The 22,412-nt window shown below is 47.4% G+C and overlaps 1 protein-coding gene across 1 annotated transcript in view; it reads right to left on the bottom strand.

The window, feature by feature from the left end:
* Positions 1-22,412, bottom strand: part of atrx (ATRX chromatin remodeler) — a 111,194-nt gene that overhangs the window by 76,978 nt on the left and 11,804 nt on the right. The window contains 5 exon segments of the mRNA XM_065020010.1: positions 3,500-3,609; positions 7,433-7,534; positions 17,524-17,659; positions 17,905-18,002; positions 18,217-18,315. Of these exon segments, the coding sequence (XP_064876082.1) occupies positions 3,500-3,609; positions 7,433-7,534; positions 17,524-17,659; positions 17,905-18,002; positions 18,217-18,315 (545 nt within the window).

The following is a 22,412-nucleotide window of genomic DNA, read 5'->3' as shown; positions in this document are numbered from 1 at the left end:
TTCTGCAGCATTGAAAGTCCCCGAGAACAGAGTGGCCTCCATCATTCTTAAATGGAAGAAGTTTGGAACCACCAAGACTCTTCCTAGAGCTGGCCGCCCAGCCAAACAGGGGAGACGGGCCTTGGTCAGGGAGGTGACCAAAAACCCAATGGTCACTCTGACAGAGCTCCAGAGTTCCTCTGTGGAGATGGGAGAACCTTCCAGAAGGACAACCATCAGACCAGAGAATCTCTTTTCTCATGGTCCAAGTGTCCTTTAGGTGCCTTTTGGCAAACTCCAAGTGGGCGGTCTGTCTTTTACCTCAGTAAAAGCGTCCGTCTGGCCACTCTACCATAAAGGCCTGACTGGTGGGGTGCTGCAGAGATGGTTGTCCTTCTGGAAGGTTCTTCTATCTCCACAGAGGACCTCTGGAGCTCTGTCATAGACTACATTGGGTTCTTGGTCACCTCCCTGACCAAGGCCCTTCTCCCAGATTTTTGATACCCTTCCCCAGATCTGTGCCTTGACACAATCCTGTCTCGGAGCTCTACGGACAATTCCTTCAACCTCATGGCTTGGTTTTTGCTCTGAAATGCACTGTCAACAGTGGGACCTTATATAGACAGGTGTGTGCCTTTCCAAATCATGTCCAATCAGTTGAATTGACCACAGGTGGACTCCAATCAAGTTGTAGAAACATCTCAAGGATGATCAATGAAAAACCTGTTATCGCTTTGTCATTATGGGGCTTTGTGTGCAGGGGGAGGGGCTTTGTGTGCAAGGGGAGGGGCTTTGTGTGCAGGGGGAGGGGCTTTGTGTGCAGGGGGAGGGGCTTTGTCATTATGGGGCTTTGTGTGGGGGAGGGGCTTTGTCATTATGGGGCTTTGTGTGCAGGGGAGGGGCTTTGTCATTATGGGGCTTTGTGTGCAGGGGAGGGGCTTTGTCATTATGGGGCTTTGTGTGCAGGGGGAGGGGCTTTGTCATTATGGGGCTTTGTGTGCAGGGGAGGGGCTTTGTCATTATGGGGCTTTGTGTGCAGGGGAGGGGCTTTGTCATTATGGGGCTTTGTGTGCAGGGGAGGGGCCTTTGTCATTATGGGGCTTTGTGTGCAGGGGCAGGGGAGGGGCTTTGTCATTATGGGGCTTTGTGTGGGAGGGGCTTTGTCATTATGGGGCTTTGTGTGCAGGGGGAGGGGCTTTGTCATTATGGGGCTTTGTGTGCAGGGGAGGGGCTTTGTGGGGCTTTGTGCAGGGGAGGGGCTTTGTCATTATGGGGCTTTGTGTGCAGGGGAGGGGCTTTGTCATTATGGGGCTTTGCAGGGGGGCTTTGTCAGGGGCTTTGTGTGCAGGGGAGGGGCTTTGTCATTATGGGGCTTTGTGTGCAGGGGAGGGGCTTTGTCATTATGGGGCTTTGTGTGCAGGGGAGGGGCTTTGTCATTATGGGGCTTTGTGTGCAGGGGGAGGGGCTTTGTCATTATGGGGCTTTGTGTGCAGGGGGAGGGGCCTTGTCATTATGGGGCTTTGTGTGCAGGGGGAGGGGCCTTGTCATTATGGGGTATTGTGTGCAGGGGAGGGGCTTTGTCATTATGGGGCTTTGTGTGCAGGGGGGGGGCTTTGTCATTGTCTTTAGGGGGAGGGGCCTTGTCATTATGGGGTATTGTGTGCAGGGGAGGGGCCTTGTCATTATGGGGTATTGTGTGCAGGGGGAGGGGCTTTGTGTGCGTGTAAACCAGAGGAAGAGGCAAAGTGAGAGGTTTCACTCTCGCCAAAATCTGTCTATTGTGTTTCTATGGGATTGAATTAGACCTCAGCCTTCCCACCTTGGAGACGACTCCCATTGTCAGGATGGAGACATGAGCATCTTGTCATTATATACAGATCTCTGGTGTAAATGGGAAGGTGCACCGAGAGCCAAGGACACCAGGCATTTGGAATATCTCGTAAAAAACATTCTAATTGATTCAACATATCGTCCCCTAGGGGGGGGCAGACCCTAGGGGGGACAGACAGAGGGGGGGGCAACATATCGTCCCCTAGGGGGGACAGACAGAGACAGGGGGGCAACATATCGTCCCCTAGGGGGGACAGACAGAGACAGGGGGGACAGACAGAGACAGGGGGGACAGACAGAGACAGGGGGGACAGACAGAGACAGGGGGCAACATATCGTCCCCTAGGGGGGGACAGACAGAGACAGGGGGCAACATATCGTCCCCTAGGGGGGACAGACAGAGACAGGGGGGCAACATATCGTCCCTAGGGGGACAGACAGAGACAGGGGGCAACATATCGTCCCCTAGGGGGACAGACAGAGACAGGGGGGGCAACATATCGTCCCCTAGGGGGGACAGACAGAGACAGGGGGACAGACAGACAGAGACAGGGGGGGACAGACAGAGACAGGGGGACAGACAGAGACAGGGGGGACAGACAGAGACAGGGGGGGGACAGACAGAGACAGGGGGCAACATATCGTCCCCCTAGGGGGGACAGACAGAGACAGGGGGGACAGACAGAGACAGGGGGCAGACAGAGACAGGGGGGCAACATATCGTCCCCTAGGGGGGACAGACAGAGACAGGGGGGACAGACAGAGACGGGGGGCAGACAGAGACAGGGGGGCAGACAGAGACAGGGGGACAGGGGGGCAGACAGACAGAGACAGGGGGCAGACAGACAGAGACAGGGGGGACAGAGACAGGGGGCAGACAGACAGAGACAGGGGGCAACATATCGTCCCTAATGGAGGAGCTCAGACAGAGACAGGGGGACAGACAGAGACAGGGGGGGACAGACAGAGACAGGGGGGGACAGACAGAGACAGGGGGACAGACAGAGACAGGGGGGGGGACAGACAGAGACAGGGGGGACAGACAGAGACAGGGGGGCAGACAGAGACAGGGGGCAGACAGAGACAGGGGGCAGACAGAGACAGGGGGGCAGACAGAGACAGGGGGGACAGACAGAGACAGGGGGCAGACAGACAGAGACGGGGACAGGGGGGCAGACAGAGTTGGACAGTGATCCCAGGGGGACAGACAGAGACAGGGGGGGCAGACAGACAGAGACAGGGGGAGGCAGACAGACAGAGACAGGGGGACAGAGACAGGGGGGACAGAGACAGGGGGGGCAGACAGAGACAGGGGGGACAGACAGAGACAGGGGGACAGACAGAGACAGGGGGGACAGACAGAGACAGGGGGCAGACAGACAGAGACAGGGGGGACAGACAGAGACAGGGGGGGACAGACAGAGACAGGGGGGGCAGACAGACAGAGACAGGGGGCGGACAGACAGAGACAGGGGGCGGACAGACAGAGACAGGGGGGACAGACAGAGACAGGGGGGCAGACAGAGACAGGGGGCAGACAGAGACAGGGGGGCAGACAGAGACAGGGGGGCAGACAGAGACAGGGGGCAGACAGAGACACAGGGGGGGCAGACAGAGACACAGGGGGGCAGACAGAGACACAGGGGGGCAGACAGAAGGGACTAAAGGAAGGTGTTGCAGGTGTATCTACCTTGCAGAGGAGCACATGGAGCATCGGGTGCTCAAACACCGAGTGGCGCTGGAAGTGGTTGACCTGCTGTCCACAGGCGGTGCAGTCTATCCTCTCCTGCAAAGTGGTATCTGGATAAACACAGAGGAAGACCGAGAGACAAACAGGTTTTGTTTACATCCACGATGATTGGTTGAGAGAAAAGTATGATCAAAAGAGTGTGGGGGCTGTTTTGTTAGACTTCAGTGTGGCTTTTGACATTATTGATTATAGTCTGCTGCTGGGAAAGACTTCCTGCTATAATGTGGACAGAGAGTTACCTGTCTAACAGAACACAGAGGGTGTTATGGCTTTACACCCCCTGCTATAATGTGGAAGAAGAGTTACCTGTCTAACAGAACACAGAGGGTGTTATGGCTTTACACCCCCTGCTATAATGTGGAAGAAGAGTTACCTGTCTAACAGAACACAGAGGGTGTTATGGCTTTACACCCCCTGCTATAATGTGGAAGAAGAGTTACCTATCTAACAGAACACAGAGGGTGTTATGGCTTTACACCCCCTGCTATAATGTGGACAGAGAGTTACCTGTCTAACAGAACACAGAGGGTGTTATGGCTTTACACCCCCTGCTATAATGTGGAAGAAGAGTTACCTGTCTAACAGAACACAGAGGGTGTTATGGCTTTACACCCCTGCTATAATGTGGATGAAGAGTTACCTGTTGTCTAACAGAACACAGAGGGTGTTATGGCTTTACACCCCTGCTATAATGTGGATGAAGAGTTACCTGTCTAACAGAACACAGAGGGTGTTATGGCTTTACACCCCTGCTATAATGTGGGTAAAGAGTTACCTGTCTAACAGAACACAGAGGGTGTTATGGCTTTACACCCCCTGCTATAATGTGGATGAAGAGTTACCTGTCTAACAGAACACAGAGGGTGTTATGGCTTTACACCCCCTGCTATAATGTGGATGAAGAGTTACCTGTCTAACAGAACACAGAGGGTGTTATGGCTTTACACCCCCTGCTATAATGTGGATAAAGAGTTACCTGTCTAACAGAACACAGAGGGTGTTATGGCTTTACACCCCCTGCTATAATGTGGATAAAGAGTTACCTGTCTAACAGAACACAGAGGGTGTTATGGCTTTACACCCCCTGCTATAATGTGGATAAAGAGTTACCTGTCTAACAGAACACAGAGGGTGTTATGGCTTTACACCCCCTGCTATAATGTGGATAAAGAGTTACCTGTCTAACAGAACACAGAGGGTGTTATGGCTTTACACCCCCTGCTATAATGTGGATAAAGAGTTACCTGTCTAACAGAACACAGAGGGTGTTATGGCTTTACACCCCCTGCTATAATGTGGATGAAGAGTTACCTGTAACAGAACACAGAGGGTAATGTCTGTTAGTAATGTCTGGTAACCAGGGCTTCCTTTAGACTATGTAGAGCTAGTAATGTCTGGTAACCAGGGCTTCCTTTAGACTATATAGAGCTGGTAATGTCTACGTCAAGTAGGGAATACGCACGTCAAGTAGGGAATACGCACGTCAAGTAGGGAATACGCACGTCAAGTAGGGAATTACGCACGTCAAGTAGGGAATACGCACGTCAAGCAGGGAATACGCACGTCAAGTAGGGAATACTCGCGTCAAGTAGGGAATACTCGCGTCAAGTAGGGAATACTCGCGTCAAGTAGGGAATACGCACGTCAAGCCGGGAATACTCGCGTCAAGCCGGGAATACTCGCGTCAAGCAGGGAATACTCACGTCAAGCAGGGAATACTCACGTCAAGCAGGGAATACGCACGTCAAGCAGGGAATACTCACGTCAAGCAGGGAATACGCACGTCAAGTTTAAGTTTTTACATTTGTAATAAATTTGCAAAACACTCTGTTTTAATTATGGGGTAGTGTGTAAATCGATGGGGAAAAAATATTAACCAATTTTAGAATAAGGCTGTAAAGTAACAGAATGTGGAAAAAGTAAAGGGGTCTGAATACTTTCCTAAGGCACTGTACGTAGATATGGGATAGCAGGAAGACTAGTGGTTAGAGTGTAGGGACGGCAGGTAGCCTAGTGGTTAGAGTGTAGAGGGGGCAGGTAGCCTAGTGGTTAGAGTGGAGGGGTGGCAGGTAGCCTAGTGGTTAGAGTGTAGAGGGGGCAGGTAGCCTAGTGGTTACAGTGTAGAGGGGGCAGGTAGCCTAGTGGTTAGAGTGGAGGGGCGGCAGGGTAGCCTAGTGGTTAGAGTGTAGGGGTGGCAGGTAGCCTAGTGGTTAGAGTGTAGAGGGGGCAGGTAGCCTAGTGGTTACAGTGTAGAGGGGGCAGGTAGCCTAGTGGTTAGAGTGTAGGGGTGGCAGGGTAGCCTAGTGGTTAGAGTGTAGAGGGGGCAGGTAGCCTAGTGGTTAGAGTGTAGAGGCGGCAGGTAGCCTAGTGGTTAGAGTGTAGAGGGGGCAGGTAGCCTAGTGGTTAGAGTGTAGAGGTGGCAGGTAGCCTAGTGGTTAGAGTGTAGAGGTGGTAGGTAGCCTAGTGGTTAGAGTGTAGAGGGGGCAGGTAGCCTAGTGGTTAGAGTGTAGAGGGGGCAGGTAGCCTTGTGGTTAGAGTGTAGAGGTGGTAGGTAGCCTAGTGGTTAGAGTGTAGAGGTGGTAGGTAGCCTAGTGGTTACAGTGTAGGGGTGGTAGGTAGCCTAGTGGTTAGAGTGTAGGGGTGGCAGGTAGCCTAGTGGTTAGAGTGTAGGGATGGCAGGTAGCCTTGTGGTTAGAGTGGAGGGACGGCAGGGTAGCCTAGTGGTTAGAGTGTAGAGGGGGCAGGGTACCCTAGTGGTTAGAGTGTAGAGGAGGCAGGGTACCCTAGTGGTTAGAGTGTAGAGGAGACAGGTAGCCTAGTGGTTAGAGTGTAGGGATGGCAGGTAGCCTTGTGGTTAGAGTGTAGGGGTGGCAGGTAGCCTAGTGGTTAGAGTGTAGGGGTGGCAGGTAGCCTAGTGGTTAGAGTGTAGAGGTGGCAGGTAGCCTTGTGGTTACAGTGTAGGGGTGGCAGGTAGCCTAGTGGTTAGAGTGTAGGGACGGCAGGTAGCCTAGTGGTTAGAGTGTAGAGGTGGCAGGTAGCCTTGTGGTTACAGTGTAGGGGTGGCAGGTAGCCTAGTGGTTAGAGTGTAGAGGTGGCAGGTAGCCTTGTGGTTACAGTGTAGGGGTGGCAGGTAGCCTAGTGGTTAGAGTGTAGGGGTGGCAGGTAGCCTTGTGGTTAGAGTGTAGGGGCGGCAGGTAGTCTAGTGGTTAGAGTGTAGGGGCGGCAGGTAGCCTAGTGGTTAGAGTGTTGGGCGGCAGGTAGCCTTGTGGTTAGAGTGTAGAGGTGGCAGGTAGCCTTGTGGTTAGAGTGTAGAGGTGGCAGGTAGCCTAGTGGTTAGAGTGTAGAGGCGGCAGGTAGCCTAGTGGTTAGAGTGTAGAGGTGGCAGGTAGTCTAGTGGTTAGAGTGTAGAGGTGGCAGGTAGTCTAGTGGTTAGAGAGCTGGACGAGTAACCGAAAGGTTGCTGGATCGAATCCCTGAGCTGACAAGGTAAAAATCTGTCATTCTGCTCCTGAACAAGGCAGTTAATTAACAGACCTGCCTAGTTAAATAACGGTTAAATCATAAAAAGTTTCAAAGATATGTAGTGGTGGAATTATATCATAAACCTGCTGTTTTAGGTGACCCACCTGCTGTCTGTTTTAGGTGACCCACCTGCTGTTTTAGGTGACCCACCTGCTGTTTTAGGTGACCCACCTGCTGTTTTAGGTGACCCACCTGCTGTTTCAGGTGACCCACCTGCTGTTTCAGGTGACCCGCCTGCTGTTTCAGGTGACCCGCCTGCTGGTGGTTTAGGTGACCTACCTGGTGGTTTAGGTGGTTTAGGTGACCTACCTGGTGGTTTAGGTGACCTACCTGGTATTTTAGGTGACCCACCTGCTGTCTTTCTCCGTGAGAGGTCCAGTCGGAGCTTCATGGCTCCTCTGCTCTTGTCCTCCTTGTTGTCAGTCCCAGCAGGAGGCCGCACAACCAACGTCCCTGAAGGAGAGGACAGGAAATGAGGGTGTCAGCATGCTTTAGTTCGGCTGGAGAACAGTAATCTGGTCTAGGGGAACCTAACGAGGAAGCTTCATACTCCCAGAAAAAAACCTTCCTTGGAAAAACAGAAAAAGCTGCAAAGGTACTGTTTGTCCATTTTGTGATGCCGTAGCCAGTATACACTTCCTCAAAATAGTCAGAATGAATCTAAGACAACAAGAAATCTGTAACTGACGTTTTTGCCAAAGAGATCTTGACCACACACTTTTCCATCTGAGATATGGTGCAGTATTTTCAGAAGAAAAAAATGTGTGTAAAACTCTGATGACAAAGACTTTACTGTAGATTGATGAGGGACAGATCAATGGGCATAGACTTGATTACTAAATGTCCTCATAATATACAGTGCATTTCGGCAAGGTATTCAGACCCCGTGACTTTCTCCACATTTTGTTACGTTACAGCCTTACTCTAAAATGGATTACATTGTTTTTCCCCACTCAATCTACACACAATATCCCATAATAACAAAGCAAAAGAAGATTATACAGTTTTGCAAATTTAATAAAAAACTGAAACATAATTTACAAAAGTATTCAGACCCTTTACTCAGTACTTTGTTAAAGTACCTTTGGAAACGATTACAGCCTCCAGTCTTCTTGGGTATGACACTAGAAGCTTGGTACACCTGTATTTGGGGAGTTTCTCCCATTCTTCTCTGCAGATCCTCTCAAGCTCTGTCAGGTTGAAGTCTGGGCTCCGGCTGGGCAACTCAAGGACATTCAGACACTTGTCCCAAAGCCACTCCTGCGTTGTCTTGGCTGTGTTCACTGTCCTGTTGGAAGGTGAACCTTCGCCCCAGTCTGAGGTCCTGAGTGCTCTGGAGCAGGTTTTCATCAAGGATCGTTCTTCACTCTCTGTTCATCATTTCCTTGGTCCTGACTAGTCTCCCAGTCCTTGCGACTGAAAAACATCCCCGCAGTATGATGCTGCCACCACCTCCATGCTTCATCATCTTCATCTTCAGGTTTCCGCCAGACGCCATGCTTGACATTCAGGTCAAAGAGTACGACCTTCGTCACAACAGATAATATTGTTTCTCATGGTCAGAGTCTTCAGGTGTATTTTGGTAAACTGAGGTCTCTTACTGAGGAGTGGCTTCTGTCTGGCCACTCTACCATAAAGTCCTGATTGGTGGAGTGCTGCAGAGATGGTTGTTCTTCTGGGAGGTTCACAGAGGAACTCTGGAGCTCTGTCAGAGTGACCATCGGGTTCTTGGTCACCTCCCTGACCAAGGCCCTTCTCCCCCGTTTGCTCAGTTTGGCCCGGCGGCCATCTTTAGGAAGAGTCTTGGTGGTTCCAAACTTCATCCATTTAAGAATGACGGAGGCCACTGTGTTCTTGGGGTCCATCAATGATACAGAAATGTTTTTGTACCCTTCCCCAGATCTGTACCTTGAGAAAAATGCTGTCGTCTCGGAGCTCCACGGACAATTCCTTTGACCTCATGGCTTGGTTTTTGCTCTGAAATGCACTGTCAACTGTGGGACCTTCTATAGACAGGTGTGTTGCCTTTCCAAATCATGTCCAATCAGTTGAATTTACCAAAAGGTGGACTCCAATCAAGTTGTAGAAACATCTCAAGGATGATCAATGGAAACAGGATGCACCTGAGCTCAATTTTGAGTCACATAGCAAAGGATTTGAATACCGAGGTAGATAAGATATCTGTTTTCTATTTAATACATTTGAAAACACATCTAAAAACCTGTTTTTGCTTTGACATCATGGGGTATTGTGATGTCATCACGGGGTATTGTGATGTCATCACGGGGTATTGTGTGTAGATTATGGGGTATTGTGTGTAGATTATGGGGTATTGTGATGTCATCATGGGGTATTGTGTGTAGATTATGGGGTATTGTGTGTAGATTATGGGGTATTGTGTGTAGATTATGGGGTATTGTGTGTAGATCATGGGGTAGTGTGTGTAGATCATGGGGTATTGTGATGTCATCATGGGGTATTGTGTGTAGATCATGGGGTAGTGTGTGTAGATCATGGGGTAGTGTGTGTAGATTATGGGGTATTGTGATGTCATCATGGGGTATTGTGTGTAGATTATGGGGTATTGTGATGTCATCATGGGGTATTGTGTGTAGATTATGGGGTATTGTGTGTAGATTATGGGGTAGTGTGTGTAGATTATGGGGTATTGTGTGTAGATCATGGGGTATTGTGTGTAGATCATGAGGGTATTGTGTGTAGATTATGGGGTAGTGTGTGTAGATTATGGGGGGGTATTGTGATGTCATCATGGGGTATTGTGTGTAGATTATGGGGTATTGTGATGTCATCATGGGGTATTGTGTGTAGATTATGGGGTATTGTGTGTAGATTATGGGGTAGTGTGTGTAGATTATGGGGTATTGTGTGTAGATTATGGGGTATTGTGTGTAGATTATGGGGGTATTGTGTGTAGATTATGAGGGTATTGTGTGTAGATTATGGGGTATTGTGATGTCATCATGGGGTATTGTGTGTAGATTATGGGGTATGTGTGTAGATTATGGGGTAGTGTGTGTAGATTATGGGTTATTGTGATGTCATCATGGGTTATGTGTGATGTCATCATGGGGTATTGTGATGTCATCATGGGGTAGTGTGTGTAGATTGATGAGGGGGTAGTGTGTGTAGATTGATGAGGGGTAGTGTGTGTAGATTGATGAGGGGTAGTGTGTGTAGATTGATGAGGGGGTAGTGTGTGTAGATTGATGAGGGTAGTGTGTGTAGATTGATGAGGGGTAGTGTGTGTAGATTGATGAGGGGTAGTGTGTGTAGATTGATGAGGGGGTAGTGTGTGTAGATTGATGAGGGGTAGTGTGTGTAGATTGATGAGGGGGTAGTGTGTGTAGATTGATGAGGGGTAGTGTGTGTAGATTGATGAGGGGTAGTGTGTGTAGATTGATGAGGGGTAGTGTGTGTAGATTGATGAGGGGGTAGTGTGTGTAGATTGATGAGGGGGTAGTGTGTGTAGATTGATGAGGGGGTAGTGTGTGTAGATTGATGAGGGGTAGTGTGTGTAGATTGATGAGGGGTAGTGTGTGTAGATTGATGAGGGGGTAGTGTGTGTAGATTGATGAGGGGTAGTGTGTGTAGATTGATGAGGGGTAGTAGTGTGTGTAGATTGATGAGGGGTAGTGTGTAGATTGATGAGGGGTAGTGTGTGTAGATTGATGAGGGTAGTGTGTGTAGATTGATGAGGGGTGTGTGTAGATTGATGAGGGTAGTGTGTGTAGATTGATGAGGGTAGTGTGTGTAGATTGATGAGGGGTAGTGTGTGTAGATTGATGAGGGGTAGTGTGTGTAGATTGATGAGGGGGTAGTGTGTGTAGATTGATGAGGGGGTAGTGTGTAGATTGATGAGGGGTAGTGTGTGTAGATTGATGAGGGGGTAGTGTGTGTAGATTGATGAGGGGGTGTGTGTAGATTGATGAGGGGGTAGTGTGTGTAGATTGATGAGGGGTAGTGTGTGTAGATTGATGAGGGGTGTGTGTAGATTGATGAGGGGGTAGTGTGTAGATTGATGAGGGGGTAGTGTGTGTAGATTGATGAGGGGTGTGTGTAGATTGATGAGGGGGTAGTGTGTGTAGATTGATGAGGGGGTAGTGTGTGTAGATTGATGAGGGGGTAGTGTGTGTAGATTGATGAGGGGTAGTGTGTAGATTGATGAGGGTAGTGTGTAGATTGATGAGGGGTAGTGTGTGTAGATTGATGAGGGGTAGTGTGTGTAGATTGATGAGGGGTAGTGTGTGTAGATTGATGAGGGGGTAGTGTGTGTAGATTGATGAGGGGTAGTGTGTGTAGATTGATGAGGGGGTAGTGTGTGTAGATTGATGAGGGGGTAGTGTGTGTAGATTGATGAGGGGGTAGTGTGTGTAGATTGATGAGGGGTAGTGTGTGTAGATTGATGAGGGGGTAGTGTGTGTAGATTGATGAGGGGTAGTGTGTAGATTGATGAGGGGTAGTGTGTGTAGATTGATGAGGGGGTAGTGTGTGTAGATTGATGAGGGGGTAGTGTGTGTAGATTGATGAGGGGTAGTGTGTAGATTGATGAGGGGTAGTGTGTGTAGATTGATGAGGGGTAGTGTGTGTAGATTGATGAGGGGGTAGTGTGTAGATTGATGAGGGTAGTGTGTGTAGATTGATGAGGGGGTAGTGTGTGTAGATTGATGAGGGGTAGTGTGTGTAGATTGATGAGGGGGTAGTGTGTAGATTGATGAGGGGTAGTGTGTGTAGATTGATGAGGGGTAGTGTGTGTAGATTGATGAGGGGTAGTGTGTGTAGATTGATGAGGGGGTAGTGTGTGTAGATTGATGAGGGGTAGTGTGTGTAGATTGATGAGGGGGTAGTGTGTGTAGATTGATGAGGGGTAGTGTGTGTAGATTGATGAGGGGTAGTGTGTGTAGATTGATGAGGGGTAGTGTGTGTAGATTGATGAGGGGGTAGTGTGTGTAGATTGATGAGGGGGTAGTGTGTGTAGATTGATGAGGGGGTAGTGTGTGTAGATTGATGAGGGTAGTGTGTGTAGATTGATGAGGGTAGTGTGTGTAGATTGATGAGGGGGTAGTGTGTAGATTGATGAGGGGGTAGTGTGTGTAGATTGATGAGGGGTAGTGTGTGTAGATTGATGAGGGGGTAGTGTGTAGATTGATGAGGGGGTAGTGTGTGTAGATTGATGAGGGGTAGTGTGTGTAGATTGATGAGGGGTAGTGTGTGTAGATTGATGAGGGGGTAGTGTGTGTAGATTGATGAGGGGGTAGTGTGTGTAGATTGATGAGGGGTAGTGTGTGTAGATTGATGAGGGGTGTGTGTAGATTGATGAGGGGGTAGTGTGTGTAGATTGATGAGGGGGTAGTGTGTGTAGATTGATGAGGGGTAGTGTGTAGATTGATGAGGGGTAGTGTGTGTAGATTGATGAGGGGTAGTGTGTGTAGATTGATGAGGGGTAGTGTGTGTAGATTGATGAGGGGGTAGTGTGTGTAGATTGATGAGGGGGTAGTGTGTAGATTGATGAGGGGTAGTGTGTGTAGATTGATGAGGGGGTAGTGTGTGTAGATTGATGAGGGGTAGTGTGTGTAGATTGATGAGGGGTGTGTGTGTAGATTGATGAGGGTAGTGTGTGTAGATTGATGAGGGGTAGTGTGTGTAGATTGATGAGGGGGTGTGTGTAGATTGATGAGGGGGTGTGTGTAGATTGATGAGGGGTAGTGTGTGAGATTGATGAGGGGTAGTGTGTGTAGATTGATGAGGGGTAGTGTGTGTAGATTGATGAGGGGTAGTGTGTGTAGATTGATGAGGGGGTAGTGTGTGTAGATTGATGAGGGGTAGTGTGTGTAGATTGATGAGGGGGTAGTGTGTGTAGATTGATGAGGGGGTAGTGTGTGTAGATTGATGAGGGGGTAGTGTGTGTAGATTGATGAGGGGTAGTGTGTGTAGATTGATGAGGGGGTAGTGTGTGTAGATTGATGAGGGGTAGTGTGTGTAGATTGATGAGGGGTAGTGTGTGTAGATTGATGAGGGGGTAGTGTGTAGATTGATGAGGGGGTAGTGTGTGTAGATTGATGAGGGGGTAGTGTGTGTAGATTGATGAGGGTAGTGTGTGTAGATTGATGAGGGGGTAGTGTGTGTAGATTGATGAGGGGTAGTGTGTAGATTGATGAGGGGGTAGTGTGTGTAGATTGATGAGGGGGTAGTGTGTGTAGATTGATGAGGGGTAGTGTGTGTAGATTGATGAGGGGTAGTGTGTGTAGATTGATGAGGGGGTAGTGTGTGTAGATTGATGAGGGGGTAGTGTGTGTAGATTGATGAGGGGGTAGTGTGTGTAGATTGATGAGGGGGTAGTGTGTGTAGATTGATGAGGGGGTGTGTGTAGATTGATGAGGGGTAGTGTGTGTAGATTGATGAGGGGGTAGTGTGTGTAGATTGATGAGGGGTAGTGTGTGTAGATTGATGAGGGGGGTAGTGTGTGTAGATTGATGAGGGGTAGTGTGTGTAGATTGATGAGGGGTAGTGTGTGTAGATTGATGAGGGGGTAGTGTGTGTAGATTGATGAGGGGGTAGTGTGTGTAGATTGATGAGGGGTAGTGTGTGTAGATTGATGAGGGGTAGTGTGTGTAGATTGATGAGGGGGTAGTGTGTGTAGATTGATGAGGGTAGTGTGTGTAGATTGATGAGGGGGTAGTGTGTGTAGATTGATGAGGGGTAGTGTGTGTAGATTGATGAGGGGTAGTGTGTGTAGATTGATGAGGGGTAGTGTGTGTAGATTGATGAGGGGTAGTGTGTGTAGATTGATGAGGGGGTAGTGTGTGTAGATTGATGAGGGGGTAGTGTGTGTAGATTGATGAGGGGGTAGTGTGTGTAGATTGATGAGGGGGTAGTGTGTGTAGATTGATGAGGGGTAGTGTGTGTAGATTGATGAGGGGGTAGTGTGTGTAGATTGATGAGGGGGTAGTGTGTGTAGATTGATGAGGGGTAGTGTGTGTAGATTGATGAGGGGTAGTGTGTGTAGATTGATGAGGGGTAGTGTGTGTAGATTGATGAGGGGTAGTGTGTGTAGATTGATGAGGGTAGTGTGTGTAGATTGATGAGGGGGTAGTGTTAATAGATTGATGAGGGGGTAGTGTGTGTAGATTGATGAGGGGGGCAAAAGTGTGTAGATTGATGAGGGGGTAGTGTGTGTAGATTGATGAGGGGGTAGTGTGTGTAGATTGATGAGGGGTAGTGTGTGTAGATTGATGAGGGGGTAGTGTGTGTAGATTGATGAGGGGTAGTGTGTGTAGATTGATGAGGGGCAGTGTGTGGAGATTGATGAGGGGTAGTGTGTGTAGATTGATGAGGGAAGTGTGTGTAGATTGATGAGGGGGTAGTGTGTGCAGATTTTGTATTGTGATGTCATCATGGGGTATTGTGATGTCATCATGGGGTATTGTGATGTCATCATGGGGTAGTTGTGTAGTTATGGGGTATTGTGATGTCATCATGGGGTATTGTGATGTCATCATGGGGCAGGATGTCATCATGGGGTAGTGTGGAAGTAGATTGATGAGGGGTAGTGTGTGTATTGATGAGGGGGTAGTGTGTGTAGATTGATGAGGGGTAGTGTGTGTAGATTGATGAGGGGGTAGTGTGGTAGATTGATGAGGGGAAGGTGTGTAGATTGATGAGGGGTAGTGTGTGTAGATTGATGAGGGGGTAGTGTGTGTAGATTGATGAGGGGGTACTGTGGAAGGTTACCCCCTAGTGGTAAAGGCAGGTACTGCAACAGAGAACGGTTGAAGGTTACCCCCTAGTGGTAAAGGCAGGTACTGCAACAGAGAACGGTTGAAGGTTACCCCCTAGTGGTAAAGGCAGGTACTGCAACAGAGAACTGTGGAAGGTTACCCCCTAGTGGTAAAGGCAGGTACTGCAACAGAGAACGGTTGAAGGTCACCCCCTAGTGGTAAAGGCAGGTACTGCAACAGAGAACTGTGGAAGGTTACCCCCTAGTGGTAAAAGCAACTTGTTATGGCTGGGGGCAGTATTGAGTAGCTTTGAGGAATAAGGTTCCCAGAGTAAACTGCCTGCTACTCAGGCCCAGTTGCCTATTATTAGTAGATTTGGATAGAAAACACCCTGAAGTTTCTAAAACGGTTTGAATGATGTCTGAGTATAACAGAACTCATATGGCAGGCAAAAACCTGAGAAAAAATCCAACCAGGAAGTGGGAAATCTGAGGTTTGTAGTTTTTCAACTCATTGCCATTCCAATATACAGTGGAAATGGGGTCATACTGCACTTCCTAAGGCTTCCACTAGATGTCAACAGTCTTTAGAACCTTGTTTGATGCTTCTACTGTGTAGGAGGGGGGAATGAGAGCTGATTGAGTCAGGGGTCTGGCAGAGTGCCATGAGCTAACCACGCGCGTTCACGTGAGAGTTAGTTTGCGTTCCATCGCATTTCTACAGACGTAGGAATTCTCCGGTTAGAACATTATTGAAGATTTATGATAAAAACATCCTAAAGATTGATTCCATACTTCGTTTGACATGCTTCTACGAACTGTAATATGACTGTCTGAACTTTCGCATGGACTTTCGCATGGACTTGCCCACGCGTCATGAGTTTGGATTGTGTACTAAACGCAAACAAAAAGGAGGTATTTGGACATAAATGATGGACTTCATCGAACAAATCAAACATTTATTGTGGAACTGGGATTCCTGGGAGTGCATTCTGAAGAAGATCAAAGGTAATTGAATATTTATAATGCTATTTCTGACATCTGTTGACTCCACATGGCGGATATCTTTATGGCTTGTTTGGGCTCAGAGCTGTACTCAGATTATTGCATGGTTTGCTTTCGCTGTAAAGTTTTTTTGAAATCGGACAAAGCGGTTGCATTAAGGGGAGGTTTATCTAAAGTTCCATGTATAATACTTGTATCTCTTATCAATGTTTATTATGAGTATTTCTGTAAATCGATGTGGCTCTCGAAAAATCACCAGATGTTTTGGAGGCTAAACATAAACGCGCCAATGTAAACAGATTTTTGAATATAAATATTAAACTTCATCGAACAAAACATCCATGTGTTGTGTAACATGAAGTCCTATGAGTGTCATCTGATGAAGATCATCAAAGGTTAGTGATTCATTTGATCTCTATTTCTGCTTTTTGTGACTCCTCTCTTTGGCTGGAAAAATGGCAGTCTTTTTCTGTGAATAGGTGCTGACCTAACATAATGATATGTCGTGCTTTCGTCGTAAAGCCTTTTTTGAAAATCGGACACCGGGGTGGGACTAACAAGTTTATCTTTAAAATGCAATTTCACTGGCTGTTGCCATATCGATCCCGTTAACCTCTAGGGTATGTGGGGCGTTAGCGTCCCACCTGGCCAACATCCAGTGAGATTGCAGAGCGCCAAATTCAAAATACAGAAATACTCATAAAAATTCAGAAAACAAAACATATTTTACATTAAATATTAACTTCTTGTGACTCCAACCACGGTGTCAGATTTACGCAAAAGCATACCTTACGATTATTTGAGAACACAGCCCAGCATACAAATCATTACAAACAGTAACCAGCCAAGTAGAAGAGTTACAGAACTCAGAAATAGAGATAAAATTAATCACTTACCTTTGATGATCTTCATATGGTGGCACTCAGAAGATATTCATTTACTCAATAAATGCTCCTTTTGTTCGATAAAGTCCCTCTTTATATCCAAAAACCTCTGTTTTGTTTGCGCGTTTTCTTCAGTAATCCACAGGCTCAAATGCAGTCAAAACAGGCAGACAAAAAATCCAAATTGTATCCGTTCGAAGTTCATAAAAACATGTCAAACGATGTTTATATTCAATCCTCAGGTTGTTTTTAGCCTAAATGATCTATAATATTTCAACCGGACAATAACGTCATCAATATAAAAGGTAAACAAGAAATGCACTCTCTCGGTCGCGCGCATGAAAAAGCTCTGACACGTAAGGGTCCACTCATTCAGACTGCTCTTACTCCCTCATTTATCAGAATACAAACCTGAAACAATTTCTAAAGACTGTTGACATCTAGTGGAAGGCATTGGAACTGCAAATTGAGTCCTAAATCAATGGATACTGTAATGGCATTGAATAGAAAACTACAAAACCCCCCAAAAAAACTTCCTGAATGGATTTTTCTCAGGTCAAAACCTGCCAAATCAGGTCTGTTATACACAGACACAACTGTAACAGTTTAGGAAACTTTAGTGTTTTCTATCCAAATCTACCAGTTATATGAATATCATATCTGCTGGGCCCGAGTAGCAGGCCGTTTAATTTGGGCATGCTTTTCATCCAAAATTCCAAATGCTGCCCCCTACCCTAGAGAAGTTAACGGGATCCCAGCCAAAAGATTTAAGAAGCACTAAAACCCGTGCTGGCCCCAGGTCTAGTGGTAGACCTTACCATCTGAGGCGCCATCGTCCTGTCCACTCTCGTCCGAGGTGTCTGACTCATTCCCTCCAACTTGCTTGGCTGCAACAGAAGGCTTCCTCTTGGTGTGAGAAGAGGAGGGTCTCTCAGTCTCTGTTGAGCTCCCAGCCTGAGGAATAAACAGTCATGACAGTCTATTAAAAAACATCCAAGAGGAAAAAGCATGAGAATAGCCCCAGAGTGATCGTAGTATCCTGTTGTCTGCCACAGGAGCTACAGTTCGGCTGTTCACCAAATGGCACCCAATTCCCTATCTAGTGCACTACTGTTTTTGGTAAAACAATGTTTGTGCCCAGGTGGATACATTTGAAAAAGTAAGCAGGGGACATAAAATCATGATGTTGACCGACCTACCTCCTCCTCCTCCTCCATCTGGTCTGTAATCGGAAGCTGACCTACTTCCTCCTCCATCACTTGGTCTGTAGATTCAGCTGAGGCCTTACTCATTTTACCTGCCAACAACAAGCAATCCCATTATTAGGTCTGAAATTATACATATTAGCTTAGCTCCCAGTCAAATCACCAACCGGAGGACAATTCAATTTCATTAAACTGGCAGTAGTTGTGATTATTAAGCCGTAGGAACACCCTTTCTGGTCAAAACCACGGGGGCTTCTCAGACTATCCCTGGTTGGTAGCAGTGTGGTATATAGTGAGGAGACTAACCGGTCTTTCTCCGTGAGAGGTCCACTCGGAGCTTCATGGCTCCTCTGCTCTTGTCCTCCTTGTTGTCAGTCCCAGCAGGAGGCGGCACAACCAACGTCCCTGAAGGAGAGGACAGGAAATGAGGGTGTCAGCATGCTTTAGTTCGGCCGGAGAACAGTAATCTGGTCTAGGGGAACCTAACGAGGGAGCTTCATACTCCCAGAAAAAAACCTTCCTTGGAAAAACAGAAGCTGCAAAGGTACTGTTTGTCCATTTTGTGATGCCGTAGCCAGTATACACTTCCTCAAAATAGTCAGAATGAATCTAAGACCACAAGAAATCTGTAACTGACGTTTTTGCCGAAGAGATCTTGACCACACACTTTTCCATCTGAGATATGGTGCAGTATTTTGTACCCTTCCCCAGATCTGTACCTTGACAAAATCCTGTCTCTGAGCTCCACGGACAATTCCTTTGACCTCATGGCTTGGTTTTTGCTTTGACATGTACTGTCAACTGTGGGATCTTATATAGACAGGTGTGTGCCTTTCCAAATCATGTCCAATCAATTGAATTCACCACAGGTGGACTCGAATCAAGTTGTAGAAACATCTCAAGGATGATCAATGGAAACAGGATGCACCTGAACTCCATTTTGAGTCACATAGCAAAGGATTTGAATACAGAGGTAGATAAGATATCTGTTTTTCATTTTTAATACATTTGAAAACACATCTAAAAACCTGTTTTTGCTTTGAGATCATGGGGTAGTGTGTGTAGATTATGGGGTATTGTGTGTAGATTGATGAGGGGGGGAGACAATTTCATATTTTTTTTTAAAAAGGCTATAAGGTAACAAAATGTGGAAAAAGTCAAGGGGTCTGAATACTTTCCAAATGCACTGTACAGAGATCGGGTTAAGAAGAACGTGTCTGCAGAGAACTGTGGAAGGTTACCCCCTAGTGGTAAAAGCATGTACTGCTGCAGAGAACTGTGGAAGGTTACCCCCTAGTGGTAAAAGCAGGTACTGACACAGAGAACTGTGGAAGGTTAGCCCCTAGTGGTAAAAGCAGGTACTGATTCAGAGAACTGTGGAAGGTTACCCCCTAGTGGTAAAAGCAGGTACTGACAGAGAACTGTGGAAGGTTACCCCCTAGTGGTAAAAGCCGGTACTGCAATACAGTACGGTGCATGGTTACCCCCTAGTGGTAAAAGCAGGTACTGCAACAGAGAACGGTGGAAGGTTACCCCCAGTGGTAAAAGCCGGTACTGCAATACAGTACGGTGCATGGTTTACCCCCTACAGGTACTGCAACGGTCAGATGAGATAAATGGTTATGGGTGAGGTAGATTTGATTTCATAAGAAAAAAAAACAATAATATTCAACCTTTATTCGACATGTTCTGTACGCACAATGTATGTACTGAACTGTTTTGGCTTGGAAGCATATGGAAGATTTTACAGTGTCCTAAATGACACCATATGTAGTGCACTACTTAAACCAGAGCCCTATTGAACCCTATTCCCTATATAGTGCACTACTTTAGACCAGATTCCAATGTAGTCCACTACTTTAAACCAGAGCCCTATTCGCTATATAGTGCACTACTTTAGACCAGATCCCTATATAGTGCACTACTTTAGACCAAAGCCCAGAACCCTCAACAACTGCTTCATCACATAAACCTTGAACATCAACTCAAACAGACCAACAAACACATAATTATCCACAAAGTGTGGAAATGCACCTTTTGGCTCCACAATGATATTAACTTGTTATGGCTGGGGACAGTATTGAGTAGCTTGGATGAATAAGGTGCCCAGAGTAAACTGCCTGCTGCTCAGGCCCAGTTGCTAATATATGCATATATTAGTAGATTTGGATATCAAATCAAAATCAAATCAACTTTTATTTGTCACATACACATGGTTAGCAGATGTTAAAGCGAGTGTAGCGAAATGCTTGTGCTTCTAGTTCCGACAATGCAGTAATAACCAACAAGTAATCTAACTAACAATTCCAAAACTACTGTCTTATACACAGTGTAAGGGGATAAAGAATATGTACATAAGGATATATGAATGAGTGATGGTACAGAGCGGCATAGGCGAGATACAGTAGATGGTATCGAGTGCAGTATATACATATGAGATGAGTATGTAAACAAAGTGGCATAGTTAAAGTGGCTAGTGATACATGTATTACATAAGGATGCAGTCGATGATATAGTGTACAGTATATACGTATGCATATGAGATGAATAATGTAGGGTAAGTAACATTATATAAGGTAGCATTGTTTAAAGTGGCTAGTGATATATTTACATCATTTCCCATCAATCCCCATTATTAAAGTGGCTGGAGTTGTGTCAGTGTGTTGGCAGCAGACACTCAATGTTAGTGGTGGCTGTTTAACAGTCTGATGGCCTTGAGATAGAAGCTGTTTTTCAGTCTCTCGGTCCCAGCTTTGATGCACCTGTACTGACCTCGCCTTCTGGATGATAGCGGGGTGAACAGGCAGTGGCTCGGGTGGTTGTTGTCCTTGATGATCTTTATGGCCTTCCTGTGACATCGGGTGGTGTAGGTGTCCTGGAGGGCAGGTAGTTTGCCCCCGGTGATGCGTTGTGCAGACCTCACTACCCTCTGGAGAGCCTTACGGTTGAGGGCGGAGCAGTTGCCGTACCAGGCGGTAATACAGCCCGCCAGGATGCTCTCGATTGTGCATCTGTAGAAGTTTGTGAGTGCTTTTGGTGACAAGACGAATTTCTTCAGCCTCCTGAGGTTGAAGAGGCGCTGCTGCGCCTTCTTCACGACGCTGTCAGTGTGAGTGGACCAGTTCAGTTTGTCTGTGATGTGTATGCCGAGGAACTTAAAACTTGCTACCCTCTCCACTACTGTTCCATCGATGTGGATAGGGGGGTGTTCCCTCTGCTGTTTCCTGAAGTACACAATCTCCTTAGTTTTGTTGACGTTGAGTGTGAGGTTATTTTCCTGACACCACACTCCGAGTGCCCTCACCTCCTCCCTGTAGGCAGTCTCGTCGTTGTTGGTAATCAAGCCTACCACTGTTGTGTCGTCCGCAAACTTGATGATTGAGTTGGAGGCGTGCGTGGCATTGCAGTCGTGGGTGAACAGGGAGTACAGGAGAGGGCTCAGAACGCACCCTTGTGGGGCCCCAGTGTTGAGGATCAGCGGGGAGGAGATGTTGTTGCCTACTCTCACCACCTGGGGGCGGCCCGTCAGGAAGCCCAGTACCCAGTTGCACAGAGAGGGGTCGAGACCCAGGGTCTCGAGCTTGATGACGAGCTTGGAGGGTACTATGGTGTTGAATGCCGAGCTGTAGTCGATGAACAGCATTCTCACATAGGTATTTCTCTTGTCCAGATGGGTTAGGGCAGTGTGCAGTGGGGTTGAGATTGCATCGTCTGTGGACCTATTTGGGCGGTAAGCAAATTGGAGTGGGTCTAGGGTGTCAGGTAGGGTGGAGGTGATATGGTCCTTGACTAGTCTCTCAAAGCACTTCATGATGACGGAAGTGAGTGCTACGGGGCGGTAGTCGTTTAGCTCAGTTACCTTAGCTTTCTTAGTTACTGGAACAATGGTGGCCCTCTTGAAGCATGTGGGAACAACAGACTGGTATAGGGATTGATTGAATATGTCCGTAAACACACCGGCCAGCTGGTCTGCGCATGCTCTGAGGGCGCGGCTGGGGATGCCGTCTGGGCCTGCAGCCTTGCGAGGGTTAACACGTTTAAATGTCTTACCTCGGCTGCAGTGAAGGAGAGACCGCATGTTTTCGTTGCAGGCCGTGTCAGTGGCACTGTATTGTCCTCAAAGCGGGCAAAGAAGTTATTTAGTCTGCCTGGGAGCAAGACATCCTGGTCCGTGACTGGGCTGGATTTCTTCTTGTAGTCCGTGATTGACTGTAGACCCTGCCACATGCCTCTTGTGTCTGAGCCGTTGAATTGAGATTCTACTTTGTCTCTATACTGACGCTTAGCTTGTTTGATAGCCTTGCGGAGGGAATAGCTGCACTGTTTGTATTCGGTCATGTTTCCAGTCACCTTGCCCCGATTAAAAGCAGTGATTCGCACTTTCAGTTTCACGCGAATGCTGCCATCAATCCACGGTTTCTGGTTAGGGAATGTTTTTATCGTTGCTATGGGAACGACATCTTCAACGCACGTTCTAATGAACTCGCACACCGAATCAGCGT

The sequence above is a fragment of the Oncorhynchus nerka genome, linkage group LG6 (assembly GCF_034236695.1).
Source record: "Oncorhynchus nerka isolate Pitt River linkage group LG6, Oner_Uvic_2.0, whole genome shotgun sequence".
Taxonomy (NCBI): domain Eukaryota; kingdom Metazoa; phylum Chordata; class Actinopteri; order Salmoniformes; family Salmonidae; genus Oncorhynchus; species Oncorhynchus nerka.
This window is presented reverse-complemented; position numbering and strand designations above follow the sequence as displayed.